The sequence below is a fragment of the Manacus candei genome, unplaced genomic scaffold (assembly GCF_025592945.1).
Source record: "Manacus candei isolate 608988 ecotype Guabito, Panama unplaced genomic scaffold, ASM2559294v1 h1tg000002l, whole genome shotgun sequence".
NCBI lineage: Eukaryota > Metazoa > Chordata > Aves > Passeriformes > Pipridae > Manacus > Manacus candei.
This window is the reverse complement of record NW_026138050.1, coordinates 1251414-1278591: the sequence shown is the minus strand read 5'-3', so window position 1 is coordinate 1278591 and position 27178 is coordinate 1251414. Positions and strand designations below refer to the sequence as shown.

General features: G+C 54.2%; 1 protein-coding gene across 3 annotated transcripts in view; it reads right to left on the bottom strand.

Annotated features, from left to right (window-relative positions):
* Positions 1-27178, bottom strand: part of PKD1 (polycystin 1, transient receptor potential channel interacting) — an 84086-nt gene that overhangs the window by 7997 nt on the left and 48911 nt on the right. For 2 of the 3 annotated variants that reach the window (XM_051777456.1, XM_051777445.1), the window contains 27 exons: positions 26100-26275; positions 25572-25705; positions 21445-25067; positions 20562-20711; positions 18763-18906; positions 17811-18090; positions 16160-16376; positions 15562-15712; positions 14873-15025; positions 12635-12779; positions 11209-11811; positions 10555-10711; positions 9430-9682; positions 8671-8866; positions 8151-8321; positions 7594-7737; positions 7106-7316; positions 6633-6759; positions 5697-5813; positions 5260-5309; positions 4905-5107; positions 4313-4418; positions 3607-3725; positions 3203-3405; positions 2499-2693; positions 1689-1828; positions 599-726 (listed from right to left, as the gene is read on the bottom strand). In XM_051777456.1, coding sequence (XP_051633416.1) covers positions 599-726; positions 1689-1828; positions 2499-2693; positions 3203-3405; positions 3607-3725; positions 4313-4418; positions 4905-5107; positions 5260-5309; positions 5697-5813; positions 6633-6759; positions 7106-7316; positions 7594-7737; positions 8151-8321; positions 8671-8866; positions 9430-9682; positions 10555-10711; positions 11209-11811; positions 12635-12779; positions 14873-15025; positions 15562-15712; positions 16160-16376; positions 17811-18090; positions 18763-18906; positions 20562-20711; positions 21445-25067; positions 25572-25705; positions 26100-26275 — 8296 coding nt within the window. The remainder of the gene's footprint in view (positions 1-598; positions 727-1688; positions 1829-2498; positions 2694-3202; positions 3406-3606; positions 3726-4312; positions 4419-4904; positions 5108-5259; positions 5310-5696; positions 5814-6632; positions 6760-7105; positions 7317-7593; positions 7738-8150; positions 8322-8670; positions 8867-9429; positions 9683-10554; positions 10712-11208; positions 11812-12634; positions 12780-14872; positions 15026-15561; positions 15713-16159; positions 16377-17810; positions 18091-18762; positions 18907-20561; positions 20712-21444; positions 25068-25571; positions 25706-26099; positions 26276-27178) is intronic. The other variant, XM_051777453.1, reaches the window with a different exon arrangement.

Genomic DNA, 27178 nt, shown 5'->3' with positions numbered 1-27178 from the left:
TGCAGAAGTTAGGGATTAAGAAAAGAAGGGATATTAATAAGGAAAATGGAGGAGTCGTAATATATCCACACCGCCAGCTCAGAGTGGATTTGTTAGGTACGAGTGGAGAACACAGGCATCCCAATCAGCCTTGGGACTATGAACCACCATTCTGCTCCTGGAATATACCACTGGCTTTAAACTACCTGGGTTAGATGGGATACTGGGGAGAAATTCTTCCCTGGGAGGGTGGGGAGGCCCTGGCACAAGTTGCCCAGAGAAGCTGTGGCTGCCCCATCCCTGCAAGTGTCCAAGGCCAGCTTGGATGGGGCTTGGAGCAATCTGGGACAGTGGGAGATGTCCCTGCCCATGGCAGGGGGTGGAACTGAATAATGTTTAAGGTCTCTCCCAAACCATTCCAGGATTCCATGACCAGCTACCCCAGTTCATCTCTGCAGAGCAGAACCGGGGACTCACTGAAGCACAAACTACAAACCAAAACCTCGCCGTGTAACCTCTGCTGCCTTCCCTCAGCCCCAGCTGCACCCAGACCTGCCCATGTGGTCCCTCCAGGACTGTCCCCACCCCGCTGTGGGAGCAGAGCTCCCTGCCCACGTACCCTCCTGCAGGCGGAGCTGGCGCAGCCGGGCCGTGCCCAGTGTGGTGCTGTGGCTCTCCGGGCCCGAGCCGTTGTTGTGCAGGTACGGGAGGAACACCCGCGACATCCAGAGCCAGAACTGATCCGACCTGCGAGGGGACACGGTGTGGGAGGGAGGCAGAGCCCTGGGGCAGCTCTGCCAGGCCAGCTCTGCGTGTCCCACCCATCCTGGGGGTGTCACCTGGATGAGGCACTGAGCACCGCAGAGCCAACCTGGCTGCTCTCCTCCCAGCCAGCAGGCACATTCCCACCCGTTCCAGGGGCTGGGATGAGGTCAGAAAAGGGATTATTTGACATGACCTAAAAGTAACTGAATGCACTTGGCACCTGGATGAGAATCAGAGCAGGGGATATGTGGCAGTGCAGTGGGAAAGACATGCTATTTAGGACCAGATTATCCCCCTTTACACCACTTTCACCCCAAAAACTCTACCAAACTCACTGGAATAACTCCTGATCCACACTGTGGTGAAATCAAAGCTCCAGTGACTTTGGTTCAGCCAAGCCATGCTGATGTGCACAGAACCAAGGGCTCTGGAGGAGACACCCTCAACCCCAGGCAGTGTTCCAGGGTCAGGCTGGACTTGTGGAATTCCCAGTGGAGTGAAAACTCAGCTGGGAAAATTTCACCCAGTTAAACCAAAAGTGCAGAGCAAGGAAGGGCAGGACTCTACGAGGTGTCATTTCTGGTTCTCATGACCCTGTTCATGGTTAAACCTTACGGTTGTAAATTTTAGAGATATAGAAACTTGTTTCCTTTAGAACAGCTCCAGTAAGTTCAATGTCAGTAACTCACACAGCCCCTTCCCACAGAGAAATTAAACCTCTCCACCTCCAGAGAACCCTCTGCTCTCCAAGAGAGAAGAACCACAGGCACAAAGGGGACCTGCTCACTGCCAAGCCAGGCTCGTTTGCGAGTCCCAGCTCCACATCAGCGCTCCCAGTGGAGCTGGGAACCCTTTATGGGAGAGACTGTGGAACACGAGCCCCACATCCAGCTTCCCTGACACACATCACTACCTCAACCCCATCCCAGGGCCTGGGCAGGTACCTCTTGATGAGGAGGAATTCGTTGCTGCCCAGCTGCTGCTTGATGGAGCTCTGCAGGAGGAAGGCCCGGCTGGTGCGGGACGTGTCCCCGTAGTTGGTGAGCAGGATCACCAGCAAGAACATCATGTAGATGAGGAAATTCTGGGAAAAAGAGAGTAGAAAGGGATTGCATGGAGGAGCTGGATCCCAATCCTGCAGCAGAGCAGTGCCTTCCAGGCTTGAGCAGGCTGTTCTTTCATATGGGGAGCAGCTTAAAATGAAACCCAGATCACAGGCTCATAACAAGATTCTTTGTTGAAAGGGCTCCTATACGCTGTCAGTTCAGCTTATCCAGTAGTTATGGGGAGTTCCATCTTTAAAGGGGAATCACTCAGTTAAAAATAATCTGATTCCATCAAAGCAGCTGTGTATTCCCAGCACAAGTGGAGGATCAGTACTGAATGAACTACAAAGGCTGAAATTTCTGCTCCCGGACAGGAAGTTGCATTTCAAAAGACTCAACTAATGGATTTTCCCGTGCAAGTCGGTGTCTGCTCCACACTCAAACCTTGCCCTAACCTCAAACACCCGAGTTATGGAGGCAAACACCAGCTGCTCCAAATCAGCCCCTCATGGTTCTGCTTTCCAGCCCCCTCAGAGATCCAAAGAGAAGATGAAAATCACTGCAAGAATTTTACAGATGGGGAAACTGAGGCAGAAGCTGAAAACATGCACCCACTAGCTGAGGGGATCCCAGCTGGACTGGGAGGACCCACGCCAGGATGTATCTCAGCCCTCTGCCCTGGGCACCAGGCAGCAGGAGATGTCCCACCTTCAGCATCCTGTGCAGCAGTTTGACCTTCCTGGCCTCCTCCTTGGCCTGGAAGAGGGCGAAGCCCTGCGGGGGCCGCACTTTGCTGATCTTCTCCGACACGTGTTCCACGCAGGGCTGCTCCACCAGTGTGTCGTCCTCCTCGGGGTGCAGGCGCTTGGCAACCAGGGAGAAATACAGGGCTTCCAGCAGCACCTGGGGGGCAGGGAGAGTCCTGAGCCTGCAGAGAGCTGTGCCACCTGGACATTCCAGCAGCAGCTCCTGTGGGCCCCTGAGCACAGCCAGCACAGCACAGCTCCCCCCGGCGCGGCCAGGCCACACAAAACAATGTGACACCAGCCCTGTCTTCCCATCCTTCATCCACATCCTTCCCTTCCTGAGGGATACAGGGCTGGGAGAGACCATTCAATTAACATCGGGCCCAGCCTGACTCGATTTCTTCATGGAAAGGTTGTCCAGCCCTGGCACAGGCTGCCCAGGGCAATGGTGGACTCATCGTCCCTGGAAATGCTCAAAAACCATGTGGGGGTGGCACTTGAGGACATGGGTTAGTGGTGAACATGGTGGTTGGCTGATGGTTGGACTCGACAACCTTAAAGGGCTTTTCCAACCCCCCCATTCAGTGATTCTGTGATCAGTAGCTGGACAAGACATGAATTACAGCTGAGACACACACAGGTACAGGTGTGTCACAGTATCCTCACCTTCAGGGGCTCCCAGACCAGGAAGGATGCCAGAAAGCTGAATATCCCTGAGATGAGCCACATGAGGGCCACGCTGGAGGAAAAGCCCACCCCGATCCACACGGAGACCCCCGTGGAGGTGGCGAAGAGCAGGAGGCTGATGCCATGAGCCAGGTAGGAGCACCAGGGTGGGAGCAAGCGCTTCCTGAACGTTTGGTCTGCAACTGGGAGGAGGAGGGAAAGCAAATGTGAAGAAGCAGCTTCCAGAAGAAGTTGGCAGGAAACAGCAGATATATCCCAAGCAGGGAGCTGCCTTCCCTAAGACTCCTTTTCTATTTCCCCTCTGCTCCCCCAAGTGCTGCTGCGTGGGATGGCCCCTGTCCCTGCACACCCCCCTCCTGCCCTGATGGGCACAGCCCTGGTACCTGTCCACGTGGACTTGGCTGATCTGCTCACTTCCCTGGGAGGAGCTGCCATGCTCTGCCCTTTGTCGTTCAGCTTCTGCATCATGACAGTCTCCACCTTCTCCCCGAACACGCTGGACCTGCCGAGGCAAAGGGTGACAGCTGTGTCACTGCTGGCACTGAGAGGCAAAGGGTGACAGCTGTGTCACTGCTGGCACTGAGAGGGGCTGAACTCCAGTGCCAGCACCAGTGACCAGTCCTGGGAACACAGACACTGCTCTGCATCTCGTGGACAAGGGCTGAAAGTCTTTCCCCTCCCTTGATCTGCCAATCTGCAGTGGCTACCACTGGTGGGCTGCCAGCCTGGCTGGGTGGTGGTCAGGGTGCCCAGCAGGGTGCTCTGGGCATGTTATAACAAAGATTCAACCCCCTTCTCCCTTCCTTCAGTGCCATGAAGTGAACCCGCATCCCAGCACTTTGCCAGAAGTGCTGGAGGCACAGCTGGGGCTTCAAAGGATATTCCAAGTGGCTCCTGGAAGGATAGCCGTGCCCTCCTGGAGCGCTGGCTGTGGGGGCTGTGGGAATCATGGCCAGCAGGAACACAGTGACCCATGGAAATGTCCCCAATCCAGCTCAGCTCAGCTGGGGCGACACTGCTGGGGCTGGGAGGGAGGACAAGGGGCAGGAGGCTTGGGCTCAGTGGGGACTCTGCCCCTCAAACACTTACAGGCCTGAGATCAGATCTGTTTCAGCCCTCATGTACGGCCCCAGGTCCTGGGAGTGGGAGATGCCGCTGGCTCCATCCGCCAGGATCTGCCGGATCAGATCCTCGTCTGGGAAAGGGACAGAGCACAAAGAGCATTGGGCACGAGCACAGCGCCCAGCACCACTCCAGGGCATGGTTCTGCACCCTGGGGAGGAGGAGGAAGGTCAGGGTGATGTCCTTCTCCATGGACAGCCCTCCCCTGCTCCCTGTCCCCCAGTGCCTGTCCAGCCCCAGCTCCTACAGAGCCAGGCAGGAAACTGCTGGTTCAGGGAGTCAAGTTCTCTTCTGCAGCCACTTACAGAGGCTCAGGGACACACTGTGGCTTTGCAACCAGTGAGAAAGAGCTGGTTGCTTGCAGCATTCCCATGGAAACACACCCCTCCTTGCTCCCAGCCTGCTGGCAGTGTGGGACCGCTCACTTCAGGCTGATCCCCGCCAGGATTTCTGCTTTCCCAGACTAAAACCCCTGTTAAGCAGACCCAACCCTCCTCCTCTGCCCTTCAAAGTGAAGCCAGTGGTGATGGCAGCAGCTCTGCAGCTCTGCCTCTCTAACCTGAGGCAGAGAAGTACCGAGGCTGTCCCTGGTGAATGCCAAGGGACAAACTGTCCTCCTCGGTGGCCAGCGGGGCCTCGAGCCCCAGGTGGCGGCTGGCCCGGCCTCTCTTCAGCTTCTGGATGGTGTTGCCCATGATGGAGGGGTCACTGAGGAGGTCTGGCCAGCTGAGCAGGGCCTCACTGGAGGGCCATCGTACCAGGCTGCAGGAAAACAGGAATGGGGGCGTCAGGTCCGTGTGGGGAAGCAGGAGAAAAGGAACTGGGTAGGAACGTCTGCAGGGAAACAGCACAACCCCAGCCCAGCAAAGCAGAAACTAAACTCCTGCTCACTCCATCCCCAGAAACCTCCTCACCTTTTGGAGTCCTCCAAGAACAGATCTGTTTTGGTTTGCTCAGAGAAGGCCTGTGGAGGAAACAGAGGCACTTCAGGCACGTGACACTGGTCTGTGCCTGGTTAAAGCAGCAGGTTGGGAACACCAGTGGTCATTGGGAAGCTGGAGGTGCTGTTAGATCTGAGCCCACACCTCCAGGAGCCTGCTCCCCTCCAGAGGTAACCCATAGGCACCCTGGGAAGATCCATGTCCACAGACAGCTGGAGACAGCTAATGGATCTGGGATTGGCCTGGGCAGGTGAGGGATGAAGGGCTGGGCTCTCCCCCAGCACTGGGATTTTCCAGAGGCACCTGAGTGCCTGAGCTTTCCCCCTGACAGCTGGGGTGGGCACTGTGTCCCTGCAGGGAGCACACAGACCTGTGCAGCCTGTCCAGCTGTGGGGAAGGAAGCAGGTTACCTCTGCCTGCAGCCCGGGGAAGGTGGGGAAGGAGCTGTCGAGGATTGAGGAGTCCAGGTAGTTGTCAATCTCCAAGGACTGCTGGTCTGAGTGAGTCACTGTGTGGCTGATGGAGACCTGCAGGGGACAGGAAGGAGGGATGGAGGTGACACTGTCACTGCTGCTGAGGATCCCTCCAGCTCCCTGCTCTGCTGGGGAGCCCAGACCTGCCCAGGGGGGCTGAGAACAGGCACAGACCCATCCTGCACTGCTTCCCAGGCCCCCTGGACACCTGTACCCACATACACCACAGCCCAGTGCCACCCAGGCTGTCCCAGGGACAAGCTCCCAGGAAGCCCCATAAGTTTGAAAGTTTGTTCCTGTGTGCCTATAGGAACAAGGAACATCAGACACATTTGCTGCTCATCAGTCCCTGAGCAGCTGGCTGCAATACTTAATGGGGCTGTTAATTGTGCCTAACTAGTCATTAAATCCCCAGCTAATCCCTTCCCAGCTGCTTAACCACAGCTCTGCTCAGCCAGCTGAGCTGTACCCAGGGCAGACATTCCATTAGAGAGACTCCACTGAGCACCTCCCGGGCTCCTGCCAGTGCAGCAAAGGGTTGTGCCTTTGCATGGCATTTGAGTGCCTGTCACACACTGAAATCAAAAGGGAGGAGGTGCCTGAACAGCTTCTAAAACCTGTCCTTTTGGTCTCTGGGCACTGTCAGAGTCCAGGCAGTGATCTGAGGTCAAGGGAGGGAGGTAAAGACTCGCTAAGGGAAGGATCTGGCCATGGTGCAGCACAACTGGGCAAGTGCAGAGACCACTTGGAATGGTGTGGAGTGGTGAGTGCTGGAGGGGTGAGGTCCCAGCAAGGGCAAAATTTAGCCTCAGATAAGCAAAGCTGGTGTCATCCCACCCATTAGAGCAGCCTGCAACCATTCCTCCTCCTTACCTTGCCACGAGCCATCCGGAAGAGAAATAAAATGACCAGGTAGAGGGGATAAACCACCACACTGGACACCAGACCAACAGCCACTGTGTCCACACTCACAGGGATCAGGTTAGAAACAGCCACGTTGCTGCAGAGAATCAAGACAGACCAGAGACAGGTGTCAGCAGGAGCATTTGGGGTTGCCAGGTAAGAAAGCAGGACACAGAACTGGACAATCAGGTATTTCAGATGGGCAGAGAAAGAAACAGGCCTGGGCAGTGCTAACAGATGGCACAGCAAACCCAAAATCTGACTGTCCTTGGCCATCCATCATCCATGCCCCGCTCCCAGTTCTTTAGAATGAGGACAGGCTCAAGGCCACAACCAAGGCAGCTGTTCCCCGTGGGTTTAAGGTCTGTCCTGCCCCAGTGGGACGGGCAGGAGGGGCCCTGAGGAGGGTGGGGGCTGGCCAGGGCACCGAGGGCCCAGCGCACCTGAGGTGGACGTTGCCCACCACGCCGTACCACACGGCGTTGGCGCAGAGGAAGAGGAAGATGAGGAGGGAGCAGCAGGTGGCCCTCTGGACGCGGGTGAAGCGGCTGCGGGGCGGGCGGTCCCACAGCGACAGCCACACGTGCTTCTCGAAGAAGCCTCGCTGCAGCTCCGCCACGAAGATCCGCGAGAAGCTCCTCAGCTCCGTCTCACCTGGGGACAAAAGAGGGACACTCAGGGTGGCTGTGCTGCAGAGGGGACCTGGCTGGGTACACCACACCCCTCCCCACGGACAACCTTAACGTGGTTCTGTGATTCTCTCCTGCACAGGTCCTTGCTGTGCCCTGTCCTCCAGCACAAAAGACCCAGCAGAGCACTTGGCATCACTGCCATGAGGAAGAGCCAGTGTGGAGGTACCAGGGTCTCTCTGCTCTCCTGTGCCATGAGAACTGCTCAGCGCCCCAAACCCACACCCAGGGTGAGCACTCACTGGCAGCAAACACCTCCTTCTCCACCATGCCATCGTTGTCCTCGCTCTCCACCGACAGCCAGTCGTTCACCAGGAAGAAGTAGCTCTTGCTGCTCTGCAGGTCCCGCACGATGACGTGCTGCAGGTACCAGGAGGGGCTGAGTCCTAAAAGGGAAGAGATGGAGAAATATTTCATGGCAGATATTCCCTGTGTGAGCCTGCAAAGCTGAGAGGGCCACACAAGGACCTGTCAGTGGGACAGCAGCAGTTCCCTGTGACACCATTATCATCACCAATGGGAAAAGGCACAGTACCCAGAAAAGCTTGGCACAGCCAGCTCACCCCTGAGGTGACATTTACAGACACTGTCACAGCACACAGCATCATGTGTCTGGGATGACACGTGGCCAGCCTGTGGAATTCCCCATGGTGGAGACTCCATGTCCCCCCCCAGCAATGTCCCCCCCAAGCCAGAAGGTCACCAGGAGCCACTGTAGGCTCTCATCCCTCTCTCCTGGCCCTCTCTCCTGGCCCGAGCCATCCACGTGCCCCAGCCCACACAGCTGCTGGTGTCCCACCTTTGTTGTCGTGCCAGATGCGGATGCGCCAGATGCTGCCGAGGCTGCGCTCCGTGGCGATCTGGAACACGTCCAGGCTGTTGCGGTGGAAGGCGTTGTCCCCATCCAGGTGTCTGTGACCACTCTTGTTGTCCACCCCGTACAGGGCGATCCCCACGTGGGCCGTGGTACCTGCAGGGAAGGGGCTCACTGAGGGAAGCCCACCCGAGGTGTGGCCGTTCCAGCCCCACCGTCCTGCCAGGGACCCCCACCAGCGGGGTTGGAATGAGATGGTCTCTAAGGAACCTTCCAACCCAAAGCAGTCTGTGACTCTATGGTTTTTGACCTGTCCCATCATCACCCAATAAGAACTGGGAACACTGTGGGAAGCCCTGGACTGGCTGCTCAGAGCTGCTTCAAACACCAGCTCAGCTCTGGGCCCTGCAGGGGACATTCAGTGGGTGACGTGCTGAGGTCAGACCAGGCGAACTACGCAGATGTCACCTGAGGCACCACGCACGGGAGCAGCCTGTGGGCTCACCTGATCCTCTGCCCCAGCCCGTCTTCACCAGGATCTCGTATTTGTACATCCCGTTCTTCCCGCAGAAGGGAATCACTCCCACCCGGTGCAGGTCGATCATGTCCAGCTTGTGCACGATCAGCGCAGCCACCGAGTAGGTCACAAAGCACACGGCACACGTCAGCAGGACGATGTAGTTCAGGCCTGGGCCCGGGGCCTGGGAGGAAAGAAAAATGTTGAAAGGCAACTCTCCTTCCCCGGGAGGACCTCTCTTCCCATTCCCTGCCTCCTTCCTGGCTCTCATCACCGCTCAGACGTGATCCCACGGACCACAGCAGCAGCTGCCAGGAGCTCTCTGCTCCCACTCACGTCACAGGGACAGAGCAAGGAAGGGCTTGGATACCCTTGGGAAGCAGGGAGCAGCTGGCAGGTGCAATTCCCTGGGATAAAACCGTGGTGGGTGACAGCTGGAGGGAGAATTTGGCATCTCCCTAAGAGGTGAACACACTGAGAGGTGTCCAGATTGGGGACTAACGCCATCTGCCAAAGGTCTGTTTTCAGCAGCAGCCAGGATTTCCAACCAGAGGACACAGCCCTCTGTGAGATGTGCCCATCTGCACCTCCAAAAGGCTCCCAGGTGCCTGTGCTGGTGCCAGGTGGGCACAGGGCAGCCTGACCCAGCTCGAACAGGAAGGCGACAGGAGCCCGAGGCTTTGCGAGGTGACAACAACCTGCTCAGTGTGTGACAGCACTGCTCAGCCTCTGCGTGGGGGTACTCACAGGGAAGATGAACTGGACAGAGTTTGGGGGCACGAACAAGCTGGCCCCAAAGGCAGTGAGGTGCTGGGTTAAGCACACGGCCTGGTCTGGCCTGGTCTCCTCCAGGGGGACAATTCCTTCTGTTTTCCAGCGCTTCTCCCGCTCGCTGAAGTACTGGCACAGGGACGTGTAGAGCCCCAGCGTCACCTCCACCGGAGACCAGCTGAAGTGGTTGGTGATGTTCAGGTAGTATCTCTGGATGGGATCATCCGTTCTGGAGAAGGGAAAGAGCAAAGAGATGACTAACCCACCTTCTGAAGGGCCACAAAGCCTGTTCCAATGGATGTGTGCCCATGGAAAGCATCCAGCTGCAGGGGCAGGGGAGCACACAGTGAAGAGGAGAAGCTCAGTGAACATGGTATGATTTACACTCTTTGGCAGTGCAGATATTCAGACCACCTGAATCCTTCATTTTGTATTATTTCAGCACCTGGAGCACTACTGCACATTCTCCCTGCTCAGCTCTCCCGCTCGCCCTTCCCTGTGTCCCACTCACTCCCATGACACTTCCACAAATCTTGGCTGAGAGGAGATTTGATTAGGATGATTTATTCCTCTTTGAGCATCCTGTTCCCAAAAGCTGTGTCACCTTGCACAACAGTGGCTCCACTCTTGCCCCACCTCTTCTCAAGCTGCCCATCTTTTCTCCTCAGATAATGCCCAGGACTGGCTCTTAAATAATCCAAGGTATGAACACGTGCTCCAGGGCAAGGCAGCAACCGGAGTTGCAGGAATGACTGCTCTGATAAGAAGAAAAGAGCTTTTGGGAGCCCACAAGGGATGTGTTCTCCTGTCACCCACTGGAAAGGGGAGCTGTGAGGACAGAGGTGCTCTCTGAAGGTTTCACTGCAGACCAAGAACAAGATTAACATGGGGTGCTTTGCTCTGGGAAAGGGTTTCATGAGCTGCATAAAGCAAACCCTGAACCCACCAAGGTCAGTGTGAGTCCCTTGGGAAGAGTCCTGCTAAAGCTGGGCAGCTCTGGGATCACAGTGCCCAGATGGAAGCCTGGACAAGCTGCAGTCAGACTCCAGCAGGTATCAGGTATCCCTGGGTGACAGGAACCACCAGGGAGATTTCTCTTACCTGGGTGAGGTGAAGAAGGTGTAGAGTTTGTGGTCACTCCCAGCCAGGGTATCCAGGCTGATTTTCTTGGAGGCAGTGCAGTTGTGCTCGTTGGGCTGGGGCTCGTGATGGAGATAGGCCATGATGAACGGCTCGGGCTCGCTGGCAAGGTAGTGATCTGTGTGGGGAGGGGGGACAGACACAGAGGGCTTCAGAAACACCTGGGAGACTCGACCACAAGCCTGCTGCCAGCAGTGGGTGCTCAGGGAGGAGAATCAGGAATGCAGAAAGTCAGGAGAGATGCTTTTCCAGACTGCACCCTCTCAGTCTGCAGCTCAGAGGAACCCTGAGCGCTGGATACCATCGTACCTGCGCAGGACTGGGACTGGACCAACTCCCTCCAGTGCTAATGTGGCTCAACAGAAGGGCTGAGAAAAGCAAAAGGCTTCTCAGGGCCAGAATCCACAAACAAGGATGACTCTGGGCACTGGATAATGCCTGAGACAGCCAGAACCTCAACCATGCAGTGTGGAACCTGCTGGCTACCCCGCTATCCTCTCTCACCCCGCTATCACTCTCTTATCCCTTGACACAGCTCTCCTTTGCTGCAGCACCCAGCCCTCCTCTCCCACGGGAAGAACAAAGAGCACAAAGAAATGGATTTGTCTGTGCTACCATTGAGGACTCTGTAGGTGAGCTGGAAATGCAGTCCTGCTTCTCTGTTGTTGCTCTCCATGTTCACAATCAGGTTCACAGACGTCCTTGGCTCGATGACTTCCGTGCCAGCAGCGAGGTTGTTGGGATCCGTGTTGTTTGACACCATCACAGTGATGGCTTTCTCTGAGTCCAGGCTCCCGATGGGGATCTGCACCCCGTTGTGTGTCTGGAACTCCATGGAGGCCACCTTGGTGGACACAGTGTAGTTGCTGATGTAACCAAAAGGGAAAGGATTGGAGTCCACTTGGAACATGACTTGAATGACATCCGTCAGGTTGGAAAGGGTGGAGTTGAAGGCCTGGGGGATGGAGAACTGGCAGTTTGGTGTGTTTTCGTAGCAAAGCAAGTTAAAGGGGTCAGACCTCTTGCCTGTGGCCTTAATTTCTCCTCCCACCAGCTCAAGGGGCTCTTCGTTCAGCACTCGGGACTTCATGAGGATGCGCATCAGGCTGGAGGACAGGTTGTAGGCTTTGGGAGCCAGCAGCAAGTTGTGGGAATCAGCAAGCAGCTCCTGGGGCTTGGATTCTTGTGAAACCGTATTGACAAGGTGGATTAGGTCACCTGCCAGGAGAGAAATAAAGGTGCAAACAGAGGAAGTGGTAAATTGCCTGGATAACTCTAGAGTCCAGATAACACCTGACACCTTCCCAAAACAATCAGATAAGGCTTCCCTTACTGTCTTCTCACTGTTACTCCACACTCTGCACATGACTTTCCCCACTGGAAGTGTTTGTAGCCCAGAGCTAAAAACAGCTGCCAGAAATTCCTGAAGCCTCTCTAATCTACAAAGTTTGGTGAGAAATACTTAATCACAACTGGTTTTATTTTCCTCCTGTGTAGTGACTAGAACCACGGACCAGGAAACAGGGAAGGAAAGGATAAAACAAACATATGTTACTAACTCTTTGCACTATAAAGTGGAGAACACTCAGAAAGGACTGCAGAGAATGTGTCTCTGCTTCCTCCCAAATCAACCAGGTGGGAATTTCCACACAGTGTTCACAGATGCCCCAGTGAGGTCTGAAAGCCTCCTCAGACTCCAACCAGAAGATAAGCATCTGGAAGCCATAGCTGTTACTCACTGTTTACTGAAAAGAGAAATCCCTGGAGAATTAGTGAGTTTATTAGGAGTATTAAGGGAGTTTATTAACAACTGTCATATTTAAATGTCCGCAGAGAAGCTGCCAAAGCCAGGACAACCCTGGGAAACATGAGGGGGAAGAGACTACTGGGATGCCACACTCCAAATCACGTGTCAGATGCAATTTCCTAACAGCTTGAGAAGGCCAAATCCCAAATGGCAGAGGAGGAGGCCTCCAAAGCTCCCCTCAGCAGGAGCCCTGTGCCCTGGTCACCTGTCCCCACACTGCAGGACAGAGCTCACCTGTGATGTTGAGGATGTTGTCAGCAATGCCAGTTGGAGTCACAGTGCCCTGGGTTGTTTCCCCCTGCAGAATGGTCATCATGGTCTCCAGCTTGTTCAAGGTCCTTGTCAGGCATGACTTGCACACCAGCTCCTTACTCGCCACCTGCAAAGGGAAACAGGGTTTGATGGAGCAGGAACATCCCCAGAAAAAGAGGAGGCAGGTGTGGGCAAGTCCAGCTGGCTCAGTCCTGCAAAGACCTTTCTATTCTGAAAGTCACCCCTGCTCTTCCTGGGGAGGGGACAGCAGACACCACGGCTGCCCTGCCCACACTGAGAGGGGCCAGCAAGTTACTGGTGTCCCAAAACTCTTCCATCCACCTCCCATGACATTCCAATGTGCCAGCACACAGGCAGGCATGGCAGAGACCGACAGGAGATGCTTTTGGGTTGGAAAGAGGAATAAAGGGAGCATATTATTGCCCAGAGCAGCTGTGGCTGCCCCATCCCTGGAAGAGTTCAAGACCAGGATGGACAGGGCTTGGAATAACCTGGCATAGTGGAAGGTGTCCCTGCCTGTGGCAGGGGGTGGGACTGGATGAGCTTTAAGGTCCCTTCCAACCCAAACCATTCCAGAATTCTATGATTCTACATTTCTGTTCCCTGGAGTTCACTTGTAAGGACCATGCACATCTTCCCTCTGGGGCTACACGCTATTCCCACAGAACCCAACCAGAAAAAGCTGGATAGGATTCCTCCATCCACTCCACTCCCATCAGTGGAAGCAGGATTTAGCCCTAACTGATTCCGTTTCAGTGTCTAAATACTCCTGAAAGCTGTGGGAGGGACCCTGCCACTCAGGCATGATGGATGTCCCTCCCTCTGCTCCCAGATGTGTCCAAGAAACAGAATGTTCTAGCCATGGCCTGGAGCTTCCCGCACTCTCGAGGCTGGATGGGAGGGACTGAGGCAACACATGGAAGCTGTTACCACAACCCCGTTCCTCGCTCTTATTCATCTTTTTTTCTTTTAATCATCACAGGATTCAGACGTGATTCACCACATGTTTTGGTGAAGAATCAAAACAGCATCTGCAGGTCTCGAATTCCCCCTTTTCTGCTTTTATTTGTAAGCTCTTGAGAAGCCAGGACACAGTGTGTGAATCGGAGTCCACGAGTCAGGAATCAGGGAGGTGGGGAAGAAACTGGGTTATGGGGAGGAACCACCCAAGGGCAGCTCCTACTTAGGGAGGAGAAAAGACTGAGATTCTTTTTTTTCCCTCCAGGATAAACTAATTCTGATTCTTCCCCTCCCCTGTAGGTAAAATCAGAACTGTAACAGCCCTGATGGACCTTTCTACAGGAAAGGAATGTGTGAACTCCACTTGTCTCAACCCCTTGGGAAATTCTAGATTACTGTTTTCCTAAGCTTTTCATTCCAATCCAGAGCACAAACTAATCCTGGAATGTCAGCTTTTCTCATGGAATAAAAATTCTATTTCTAGACCTAAGCTTCCACAGCGAGACCGAGTCACGAGGCAGGAGGAGGTGGGAGAGACAGAAACAAACCGATCCAGCACGGAAAGGGATGTGCTGAGCCCCAACCCCGGACAAAGATGAACAGAAACATGGGATTTCTGAGGTCTGCAGGCTCTGAAGCAGAGAAGAGAGCCCAGGACAGGCACTCTGTGGGTGGCATGCAGTAGTCTGTCCATCATTCTGATGCCTGTTCCTGCTGTGCAAGGCCCTGACCTGGCTGGAGGCGAAGCACAGCCGAGGCCAAGGTACCTGACTCCAGTCCCCAGAGCAAGGATTTGGGAGGGCGGGGAGGAGGACCGTGCCAGAGCAGCCTGGCTGACCACCAAACCCCAAGTGCATTATATAACTGGGCTCTCTTCCCTCCTCAATCCACCAGGCAGCAGCCCCAGCACTGGGAACTGGCTGGGGAACAAGGCACTTCCAGTCAGCAGCAGAGCAGAGCAAAGGAGGGTTTCTCATCTTGTAGGGTAGAAACAGGGCTGGGAGGAACATCAGGCCTTGGTCCTTGCCCCTGGCCCAAGGCAGGTCCAGCTCTACTCGTGCTACTCCTGATGGGAGCCCAGTCTGTCCTCGGAGATTCTGCAACTCCCCCAGCATTTTATTCCAGTGTTTCTGGAGCCTCCCTGTGTCAGGGAGGGAGCCAGGGAAGCACAACAAGGATTGGAGAGCACCTAAGATGCAGCTGGATGGCCAGAGGCGGGAGGTGGTGACGGGAACGTACCGTGCACTGCGCCAGGGCCGCCGAGATCTGCTGGATGTCATCAACAGTGTTCACCTTCAGAGAGTTCAGGGTCTCCGTGATGTTGTTGCGAGTCCAGGTCCGGAGCTCAAATTCATTCCCAGCCTCAGGTTCCAGAAGCATGGATCTCTCATACTGCGGGGAGAAAAGCACATAGAGTCAGGAAATCTAGGAGGTTGTTACAGAGGATGATGAGCTGAGCTTAAGTCTCCTCTTCCATGCTCTCTGTACCTCCCCGACTCTGCTTCTCCCCAGAGGGATCTAATGAGCTGGTTTCCCAGCAGAACTTTCTCAATTTTGCTTGTGCTTTCCAAGCAATTATCTGAACAGCCTTGCACTTGATAGCAAAGTAGTGCCCAGTGTAGTCCCTACCCAGCTAAGCAGAGTCCTGTGCTCAGGGGGATCATCCCTGCCTGGCTTCCAGGAGTGCAGCAGGCTCTTACCAGGCAGGAAAACACAAGTATAGCCCAAAATTCCTGCCTTGCCTATAGCGATGCACATGGAAGGACTGGGCCCCACTTCAGGTGGGAGTGAAAGGGAATTCTGCCAGGAGGGTGATGCTGTAGAATTAGTAATTTCCCTACATTATTGTACAAAATCTGGCCCAAGAACTTTACTGGTGACTACAAGGACTTCTGGAGGCCCTTCTTGGGCAGAAAGAGCTGCATTACCTCATTTAAGATGGTGATGAGGGCCAGGGAGTACTCAATGACCTGCTGAGGGTCCCCTTGTTTCACCAATCCCTGGAGCACAGTGTCAGTTTGGTTGTAGAGCCAGTAGGAAAGGCTGGGAAAGCCCTCAGGTAAGCCAATTTCCATGGAGCTGCAAGGGAAAGAGGGATTTGGGTTAAGTGCAGACTGTCACCGGGGCTGGGAAGGGAGAGAACAGGGAAGCAGGTGGGTGAACCACAAAGACAGCACTGCTGATGCCCTGGCACCCACTTTGCAGGAGCTGCATGGAAAACCACCATGGACCTGAGACCTGGCTCCTCATCAGTCCAGCTCTGGGACCTGATGATCTTAGAAGTCTTTTCAAGCCTTAATGTTTCCATGATTCCAAGATTCTACAAAAGCAGTAACTTCTGGGAAAATCTTCCCCTTGAGCGATGACCCACAAAGACTGGAATTCTCTGTACTGCACTTCTGCTGAGCCTCCCCACCCCTTCCTGCCAACAGCCTCTCCCAGGAGGCAAACCTTTCACCCGGGGTCCACCGAGCCCTTCAGGACAGGGAGCCCAGGCTGGACACTGATGCTGTTGGTGACCCTTACCTGTTAATGGCCACCACGGTGGCTCCCAGCTGGTCCTGCACGAGGACGGACACGGACACCTGGAAGCCGCTCTCGTGGAAGCCGGGGGGCAGGAAGGCGCCGTGCTCGGCCCGGCTGCCCTTGTAGAGGCAGAACTCGTGGAAGTGGCCGCGGCGGCGGCGCGAGGCCAGCAGGATGTACACCAGCGGGCCCTCCGCGTCCTCCGTGTCCCGCCAGCCTGCAAGGCAAACCCACACGGGGGGCTGAGGGGGGCCAGGGCACGGGGGGGCTGCACACACCTTCCCAAAGCCTGGGCCACCCATCTGGGCTGAGCCCCCTCCCTCCCCCGGGGTGTCCCACCCTGCTCAGCCCTTCAGCATGGATGGGGGTTGGAGCAACCCGGGATAGTGGAAGGTGTTCCTGCCCACGGCAGGGGGTGGGACTGGTTGGGCTTTAAGGTCCCTTCTAACCCAAACCATTCCAGGCTTCTCTGATGATTCTGCAGATCTGCAAGGGTCACCTTGCTCTGGTGAGAGGGACAGTGTTTGGGTCTTGTAACATTTAAAAGGATTATGAAAAATCCATTATCAAAATAAAAATGGGAACCACTCTGCTGGGACTGGGAACAGCACTGACCAAGGCCATGGCTTCTGTACAAGCCTTGCAAAGCCTGACATTAGACAGAGGCTCAGCCCTCAGGCAGTTCAGCATCTCAGGAACAACTGAGTCAAGGATAAAACCCGCAGGAAGGTTTCCTTGGAGATCCCAGGAATTATGGGGAGTTTCACAGGGGCTGGGAAATGCACTGTATGTTTGCCAGTGAGCCCCAGTGAAGGTGTTGGCTCTGCCAGGGCTCACTGAGCTGGACATCCACCAGTAGGTCTGTGTCCTGGTCTGTCACTTCAGCTTAAAAACAATCTAAGAGCCAAAATTCCCACCGTTCCAAAGAGGAATGGATTTCAGCATTGTTCTGGGCAGCTCAAAACACCCCGAAATTACAAGCCCATCACGCTGAACACACTCTGCTGCTCCCCCAGCCTTGGTGACCAGCCCCCTGGAAGCAGCAGCATCCATCCCCTCTCCGCGTGGCTTCCCGGCACTGTGCACAAACAGCTCTAATCTCTAACACTAATCATTTGGGGAAATCTGGTTTCCAGAGGCACTTAGTCCTTGGCCCAAGGCTACGGGACATCAGCCAGGCCACTTTTCCAAAGCTGGGCTTGTTGTTGCTGTCTCTGCAGCTGGTTGGGAAGGTAACTGCCGGCGGGAACATCCAGCCCACATGGCAGAGTTGGCCCCAGTGCTTTGTCTTCTGATTCTTCCCACATAAATGTGACTCAGTTTTGGGCACCATCTTCTTTTTCCTGCATCGAAGTACCAGTTTCTTCCCCAAGAGCTGGCCTGGCCTGGATGTCACCATTCAACTACAGGAATTAAGATTTATAAAACTGCCTGCCTGCTACCATGAGTTTTAGAGCTCCATAATTTGGGCACACAAAGCTGCTCCTGGGCCAAGCTGCTTCCGAGCTCAGCCCTGGCCAACAATGTCCTGGGGTAGGAGTTTGGGGCAAAAGAAACCTCTGTGGGAAGAGCATCTGGTAACACTGGCCATGGGAAGGCTTTGCCTGTGAGGGGCAGGGAGAACTGGTAGGTGCCCACCCAACGCTCTCACCTGCACACTCAAAGTGCACCTTGGTCATGAGTGCCCTGAGGGGTCCTTGGGGAGACAGGAAGCACTCTCCCCCCGTGGGGGGCTGGTTGGGGAGCAGGTCGATGGAGGCGAAGCCCTCCTCCCCCGTGGTGAGGTCTGTGATGTGCAGGGTGAAGGTGTAGCCCTCGCCATCCTTCAGTGCCCCCGGCCTCAGCACCAGGTTCATCCCCGTGTCCCCAGTGGAGGTCGTTGTTTTGTCCAGGATGAGAGACCTGTTCTTAAAGCTGTGTGCTGCCCATCTCTGCAGGGATGGAAAGACAGGAGAAGTTTTGTTTAAACCTGCAGTTATGTCCTTAAAATGTTTTCAGATTGAGTCTCTTATAAAAAGTAACAGATTTCTAGTGGGAGCGTCTGCCAAATTTGCAGTTGATAATTCAGCTTTAGTCTTGTGTGCTACAGCAACAAGAACTGGAACCTTTCCAAAATGTCTGGTGGGAATATTTCCACTGTGAGATCTACTTTAGTTTCTGGGATTACATCACCCTCCAACAGAATATTTCATAATACAGAGTACAAAACACAGGAAATAAATGAAGGACTGGTGGAGTCTCCACGGGATACCATGTTTTATATGCTTCAAGCTGAACATGGCCTGGGTGGTTACTGTTAATAGCACAAAAGTACAATTGTGATAACAAGAGAAACAGTGAGATAACCAGGCAGAAAATGCCAGGCAAGGACATGTTGGGCCTGCTGGGAGCAACAGGACTGCCCGTTCTGAGACCTGCTTCACTCCACAGGCTGCAGGGATGCTGTGGAGTGGAATCAGGAATCAGAGGAGGGCAGGAGGTACTCGGGGGATCAGGAGAGACTAAACCACCTCTGCTTGAGCCACCAGAATAACAGGCAAAATGCCAACCAGCATGGAGAAAAAACACTTTACCAAAGGTGAAGCAAAGACCAATGACTTTACCCCAAGCTTGGAGTCGTTGTGACAGTTCTGGCAGGTCCCCTCCAGGTAGACGTAGGAGCTCTTGCTGACTTCATAGACAGACTGAGCCTTGCAGGAAACACACTCCAGGGACACGATAGGGACTCCTCCCCTTTTGATGAACACCTGGGAAAGCAAGAGGCTTCATTAGAAGATCTGACACCAAAATACAGACAACTAAAATGTAAGGACACATCCCAGCACCTGGTTCTGAAAGGGGGAATCGCTGTGCACCAGCCCAGCCTATGCTAAGGAAACAGGAGGAAGGGATGCCCAAAGGATTTCCAGTCAGATTTAAGCTACATCACTGCTCTCACACTGCCCAGTTCTGTCACTGGTTTTCAAGAGCCACTCAATGCCAAACTGGGCCAATCTAGGTCATTCTGGATTTACTTTATCTATACTTTAACAACATAAATTGCTTTCAAAATGTTCCTCTGGCCCCCTGTGCTGAATTCCCAGCAAACCCTGCTTTGGCTGTAGGTTAGGGATGGAAGAACCACCTTTTCCAGAGAGCAGCATGTTGTTCCAGGGTTTTAGCTGGAATCTAACTGCACTTCTCAAGATATCTACCACACCTTCCTGGCAGAGCACCCAGAGAGAGCAGAGGCACCGGTGGCTCAGACACAACAGCTTTTGAGCTCTGACCCCTGTACTTTGTCTAAATTCCTTTAATCCCCAAGGAAACAGGCCTGTCCAGTCTTGGACACAGCCCTCTGTCCTGGCATAACGAGCATTAGGAATTCAAAGACAGTAATGAAGACATTGTTTAACATGGCAGACTCTTAAAAGAGGATAAATATTCCCCAGCATTAAGCCTGAGAGCATTGAAGCTCCATTCATTCCTCCAGTATTTGCAAATTTCCTGCGACACTGGGATCATTGTTTTGCGCTCGCGCATGGAAACCAGATAGTACGGAATGTCCTTGAAAGACTATCAATTTCATTTTTTTCTTTTCATCCTCCAGCTCTGGTTTCAAACCCCGGCAGTAAGAGTTTCCACTTTCAGAGTAACTACACCTCTAATTGCCAAGTGCACCAGATGAACGTTCCTGACATGAACCGTCGGGCTGCGGGTGCGCTTGGCCTTGGGCTTAACGTGTCATAAACAACATGCACTTAAGAAAATCCTCCCTTCAAAAAATTTGGAAGGAGAGAAGAGAGGAACTGTTGACAGTAGAATTAAACACCAGGTCTAAGGAAGCTCTCTCTGGGCAAAAAACAGGGAAGACCCTGCTGCTGTGGGATGTGAAGAGCCAAGACTGCATAAAGTGCTGGGAGAGCCACCGACCATGGCCGGGCTCCTTCGCTGGCCCATGGTGGGACTCAATGATCTTAAAGGTCTTTTCCAACCCACATGATTCTATACAGAAACTAAAAGAACTTGGTAGGAGAAGCAAAAAGTGCTGCCCAAGGAAGATGACTGTAAGATGGCTCTCTCACAGAAATACCAATGTCTGCTCCTGCCAATGACCTGGATGAGATCAGTTACAGAGCCCCAGTGATGCCCTAAAATCTGGGGACTAATTCTTCCCTGAGAGGGTGGTGAGGCCCTGACACAGGTTGCCCAGAGAAGCTGTGGCTGCCCCATCCCTGGAAGTGTCCAAGGCCAGGCTGGACAGGGCTTGTAGCAACCTGGGGTAGTGGGAGGTGTCCCTGCCCATGGCAGGGGGTGGAAGGTCCTTCCAACCCAACCATTCTATAATTCTGTGACTCCCAGTTTGGCTGTGTCCAGCAACAGGCACCCAAGGAGAGCAGTGACAGCTGTCTGTGGTACGTACGGTTTGGTTGGTGGCCTCAGGACTCATGTCCCCCTTCCTGACGGTGAGGTCGAACGTGTACGCCACATCTGCTTCTAATTCAGCTTTGGGAATTGTGACAATTCCTTCACTGGCACTGAAATTCAGAGAGCACCCTGCAGCCGAGCTCTGCTTGCAAGGAGAAAAGAACTTTCAAACCCTCCTTGGTACGGGTGCAAGTCGGGTTAGTCCACAGCCAAAACATTCAGGTCCACACAGAGTCACTGCCACAGACCTCGCTGCGCAGTGCCACCACTGGGGTGGGAGAAACAGGGCGTGTGTGGACAACAAAACACATCATCCTACTCTTCAGGTTAGTAAACAGTACTTGGAATACTCCTGTGTTTCATCTGAGCTTCAGATTCTTATTTTATAGCAATTAATTCTTCATTAAATAGCTTATAAACGCTGCCAAGAATCACAAAAAGCTCACATTAACTCAAAAGGTCTAATCCACAGACACTTCACATCTTGCTATTTTGAGGCAAATATATAGAAAACATGACATTTTACAAGCAAAAGAATCCCACATTCAATCAAAAAGTGCTCCTGAGGTGGATCTCCCATCAGGATCTGCAGGGCAGTTCTCTCTTGCCCCCTCCATCAATGCAGGGTCAGACCACTTCAGCATGTGAGGACAGTGACCTGCTTGTGACCACAACTTGTGGTCACTTGACCTCTCTGAAGTCTAACTCTGTCCCCTGATGGCATTAGAGACATTTAACTGTTAATGGGACAGGGACCAGAGCCCTCAGCCCCCAGAACTGCAGTCAGCAGCTATTTCAGGCCAGACATGTTTGTAGTGGAGCTGACGTGCAGCTGGAGCTCCCCAGCGGTCACCCTGGCTGTGCAAGACTGCTCTTACCTTGGAGGAGTACGTACAGGACCACTCGTACAACAGTGGGGTCTGTTCGCCGTCATCCAAGTTCGGGTCGTAGGACTTCTCCCCGTCCAAGATTAAGTCCTGAGTGTTGGACCATACACGGTATGACCCCCCATCGATGATTGGGACCAGCTTACTTGGGATCACAGTCACATTGGCAAAGATGCTTTTGGACAGGGGGGTATCTCCAAAGGAGACAATAAACATGAAGCAATAGTTCCCAACGTGCAGGGCGAGCTTTGGGATAACCAGCTGGGGCCTGTTCACGTCAACGTTCGGCAGCCGGATCCTGCTGGAGTCATCCAGGTCCATGCAGCTGGGTGCTCGGTAGATCTCCCACAGGTGCTCTGTCTGGTACTTGATGCACCCTCGGAGGTCAATCTGTGCCTCCAGATAGTTCCTCTGGGATCGCTTCATGACTACCTGGGGGGGCAAGGCCAACTCCACCTCCGGCTCCTCGCACTCCAGGACTTTTACGGTGACAGTGAGCTGGGCTATGAAGAAGCTGATGAGATTGGTGGCATTCACCTCCACCAGGTAATCCCCGGGACTCAGGTAGGAATAGTTGGCCACTGCAACCCTGGTTGTTTGAGTGGAAGAACCATCCCCAAAGCTCCACAAGAACTCAACGCTCCTGCTGCTGGGCACCACCATGGCTTCGAACAGTGCCGTCCTGTTGACAAAGGCATTGGAGGCAGAGAGGGAGACCTGGACTATCGGGTCTTGGACCTGGATGGTTCTGGTGATATTGACACTTCCCAAGTCATTGAAGGCACTGAGGTGAATCTCAAGCAGCCCTGCAGCTTCTGGAGTGTAGGAAACGCTCTCTCCTGACACAGTGACCACAGACTGACCTTGCTCTTTCCACAGGGAGAACCGCCAGGAGAAGGACACACGGGAGCCGCTCCCCACGCGGGCACTGAGGCTCTTCTCTGTGCCTGTGGGGATGCCCTCCTCACAGCAGTTCAGGAGCCTGACATCCCGGATGGCCTCCAGGACAGAGATGAGCACCTGGGCGTGTGCGATGCTGATCTGGTTCTGCACGGTCACAGTCACCAGGTAATCACCGCTCTTGGTGAACTCATGGGTGTACCTGGACCCGTTGAGCACCACAGAGTAGTCCCCGCTTATGCTCACCAGGTAACTCACAGAGGTACCTGACAACATCCTGATCACAAACGTGACCTGCTCCCCTGGCTCCACCACCTTCTTGCTGGCGAGAACTTCCAGACCTTGGATCCTGTCCAGCACTGAGATATTCCTGCTGGCCAGAGCCCAGCTGATGTCGTTGGATGCGTTCAGATGGACTGTATAAAGCCCTGCTGTAGGGAATGTGACTGCCACAGACTGGCCAGTCAAGGTGCCATTGGGCACCTCCCAAAGCCAGGTCACTTCAGTCCCTTTCTGCAGCTCCCCCTCAAAGACCACCGTGGAGCCTGATGAGACGTACCTACAGTCCAGCTCTGCTGTCCCTATACTCAGTCCCTCTATAACCTCCTCTACACAGATAGAAATTGTTGAATTGGTTGAATTCAGCTTGTTTTCTGCTCCGACGATGACCTCGATCACCCCAGGGCTTTGGAAGGAGTGTATAATGAAGGGTTCAGAAGTAACAGGAGAGGAGCCATCCTCGAGGTACCACACGTACGTGATGCCAGTGCCACTGGTTATGGTGGCACTTATGTTAACAGAGGCATTAATAGCAGCTGGGTTGGGGAAGGCGTAGGGCTTTAGGAGACCAAGGCTTTCAACAAACTCCAGTGTCCTGTTAACAGTGGTACATCCCAGCATATTGGTGGCCTTCAGATAGACAGTGTAGTTCCCAGCTTCGGGGACGCTGAAGGAGAAGGTTTTCCCAGTGGAGGTCTGCACAGCATTGCCATCCCGCTGGACTACCCAGCTGTAGGAGATGTTTGTTCCCTCTCTCACCACGGCCTGCAAATGGAGTGTTTTGTTTGTTGGGAAATACATGTCCTCCACCAGGTCACCGCTGGCCACCTGCAGGCCCTCAATCTGCTCCAGGACGTAGACGTAGATGCTGTCCTGCAACGAGCTGATCTTGTTCTCTGCTGTCACAATGACATTGAACGTGCCCACGGATCGGAAGGTGTAGGAAATTGTGGAGGAGCCTTGGATAGGAGTGCACCGATCGCAGAGGATCCACGAGTAGCGGATGGCAGTGCCAGCCACGAGGGTGGCTACAAAACTCACCGACCCATTCAGTGGCACCACTGTCCTGCTGGCATTGATGGTGAGGCCGAAGAGCCGACGTTTCACGGTGACGTCGATGGTGGTCTCGTTAGAGCTCACGTCGTTCTGGCCCATCACGGTAATGCTGTAACGGCCCGTGCTGTTGTAGGAGTGGGTGGCGACTTGCCCAGGCTGGGTAGTGCCATCTCCAAAGTCCCAGCAGTAACTCACTTTGGTTCCATTCATGCTGGCAGAGAACAGGTAGACCTGGTTCAGCTCCAAAACATCTGTCCCATTATATTCAATCTTCGCTACCCCAACTGGTTCCTGGACTTCCACAAATGCTGTGTCGTTGTTGAAAGAGACGTTGTTGGAGACAGTCACTGTGACCAGGAAGACCCCTGTGTTCTTGTAGGTGTAGGTCACCTCGGTCCCACTCGATCTGGTGGACTCGTTGTTCCCAAAATCCCAGTGGTAGCGGTACTGGTAGGGAGGCACGGCACTGACCTGGAAGGTGCTCTCTTCCCCAAGCCTCACAAAGTGCTTGGAAGGGAGAAGGGTGACATTGACTATCTCTGGCTCCACACAGACGCTGGTGAAATAGTGAGCCTTGTTAAACCTGCTGGAGAGAGTCAGGGAGAGCAGGAACGTCCCGCTTCGGGTGAAGTTGTGCCTCACCCCAGGGTCCCCCCTGACTGTGACATTAGAGGAGCCATCTCCAAAAGTCCAGTCAAAGATGTACTCCTCAGGATTTCCCGTCACGTACGCGGTGAGCTGCACGTCCGGGTGCTCCAGGATGCAAGAAGCTGGCTCTATTTTGAGCACTTCCAGGACAAATATCCGAACAGGAACAGTCTGGGAGATGGAGTTCACGGGATTCACAGCAGTCACATTCACAGTGCAGTTGATGTCCTTTATGTACACGTGTTCTACCACTGGCTCCTGACTCCTCAGCACCGTCCCATCCCCCAGGTCGAACACCCAGGTGATGCTGTCCCCGGTCTGCACGGAGGCGTTGATGGTGACAGACGCTCCCAGCTCTGCTGCCTCGCCCGCGGAAACACGGAGCCCGGTGATCTCCTCAAACACCTGGTAGCACTCCACTGTCTCCACACTGCTCACGGTGTTGTTGGCTGTCACGGTGACGTTGTACACCCCTCTCTGGGCGTAGCTGTGGGTCACTGTAGGCTGGATCTCTGTGAGCAGGGGGGACCTGTCCCCGAAGTCCCAGGTGTACACGACGCCATAGGGGGATGGCAGGGGATGGGCTCGGAAGGTCACCGGGCGGCTCACGACCAAAACCTCCTCCTCTGCTTCCACCTTCACGTCAACCAGGTAACTGTGGACGTGAACTGGGGTCAAGTGCGTGAGGTTCTCGAACTGGTTGGACACGACAACCATCAGGGCATATTCTCCTGCATTGGAAGAGAGCAGAGCGAGACCAGGGTGAGGACATGTCTGTCTGCCCCTGTGCTGTGCACACCCAAGGCTTTCCCCGCTCCAGCCCAGGACCAGCAGGAACTACACCAGGACATGTGTATGAGGACCAAACACCAAGTAAGGAGCCAGTCCAGCAGGTACAGAGAAAAGATTTTCTTTCTATTTGCCCACAGAACAGACCCTCCTTGTTGCCCATCCCTCCCACCAGCACAGACCCTGCCCTGCCCCTCATCTATCTATCCACTGAGACTGCCCAAAAATGGACTGTGTGTGGTAGACCTGCTTCTTACAGCGTGGCCAAACCTCTCCAAGAAACACAGTTATAGAGGATGGCAACTGGAGACTTCCAGTCACTGGCCATTCATTCAGGAACAAGGTAATGACTTCCATGCCTCGGTTTTATTGGATGGTGTCTTGTAGTCCCCTCATAACAAAAACACCTGAGCCCCTTCTTCCCCAAAGAACCTTCCTGACCATACCTGGGTCTTGGTAGATGTGTGAAACATTGTGCTCAATGACAACCTCATGGATACTGGGATCAGGAACAAGGAAAGACTTGTTGTAGGGAGGTTTGAACAGGTATGTCTCCTGGACACCATCTCCAAAATCCCACCTGGAGAAACAGGTAAACAGGGTTACACTGCACAATAGGAAAATCATGGAAATCCCAGAGGAATCCTGGCCTGTCTTTCAGGTCGGGGCTGGGTTTTCCAAAAGAAACATAGGAAACAGCATGACAAGTATCAAAGCAGTAGCTGTGCCCAATGCTGAGAGGAGCACAGCACTGGTAAGAGGAGGAGGAACCCAATATTAGAGCAGTGTTGCAATACTTTAAAAGAGTGAACTGAACTACAGGTTCCAGCCAGTCTGACTGACCCACAGGGATTTCAAATTAACTAGGCAGCATCTGAGAGATGGACCAGCTGGCCCTGGGAAGAGAAACAGTGCAGGCAAGGTAAGATATGCACAGAAAGGTCCTAAGTTTGGGGAAGTAGCAAAGGACTCACAGGAACAGAGCCTCCACAGCCGAATCAACGTGCACCCTCGCCGTGAGCTCCACGGTGCTGTTCTGGGGCAGGACTGGCAGGACACCCACCACCGTCAGGTTCTTCATCTTATTCATCATCTCCACCGTGACGTTGTAATTGACCGTGAAGTTGCTGACGTGGTTGGAGGCGGTGAGCTGGGAAGGACAGGGGGACAGAGACTGTGCTGGGGATCACCTCATCGTGCTGCCCTCTGAGCGTGAGGCTTCACTGCACTCAAGATGTCCCACCAGGCAGGCGAGCAGGCCAGCGCAGAGAAGAGTGGCCCCTGGGGCAGGGAGGCAGGGCAAGAGCCTGGATGGCACTGGAAAGCAGCCTAGGCTGGCAGGTCACCCACCTGGCAAAGCCACCTCTTGCTGGAACCACCAGTACAGTCAGCCCAAGGAAGGACTGGTGCTACAGCAAGAGGGAAAGAGAGGAGCTTCTCATCCAGAGGCTCCTCTGGCTCTGAACTTGCCAGTTACCCCTGTGCTGGCTCCAACATGCCCTGCACAGTCTCCAGCTGCTGAGCACAGGCCACCAAGGGGACAACAGACACCTTGGGACAGGGGCAGATGAGTGGCTTCAAGCACAGAGAGCAGGGATGGGAGAGTCTCATAAAATCAAGCACATGAAGTGCACCTCCAGGATCCTGGTGTGGTGGGCACAGAGAGAGAGACCAAGGCTAGGCCGAGGAGGAAAGAGAGGCAAGAGACACAACAGAAATAGAGCAGGATGCTCAAGATTATTTAGGCATGAAACGCTGACAGGGCACCTGGTGACAGAGCATCTTGCCACCTCCTCACCTGCAGGAGCTGCTGACAGAGGGACCCTGCAAACCCAGCTGAGTAGAGATATCTCACCCCAACGTGTAAGAGAAGTTCATGTCTAGGCTTCTGTGACTGCTACGCTGAACCCAGTGCCCCCCAGGCTAATGGCACCTTGTCAGCTCTGTAAGTGAAAGCGCCCCAGGCTTGTCAGCACAGCGCTTCACCCAGCAAATTAGTGCTGCACCAAGCAAATTAGTGCTAGCGTGGCCTTGGAGCTGGGCCTGGCGTCTC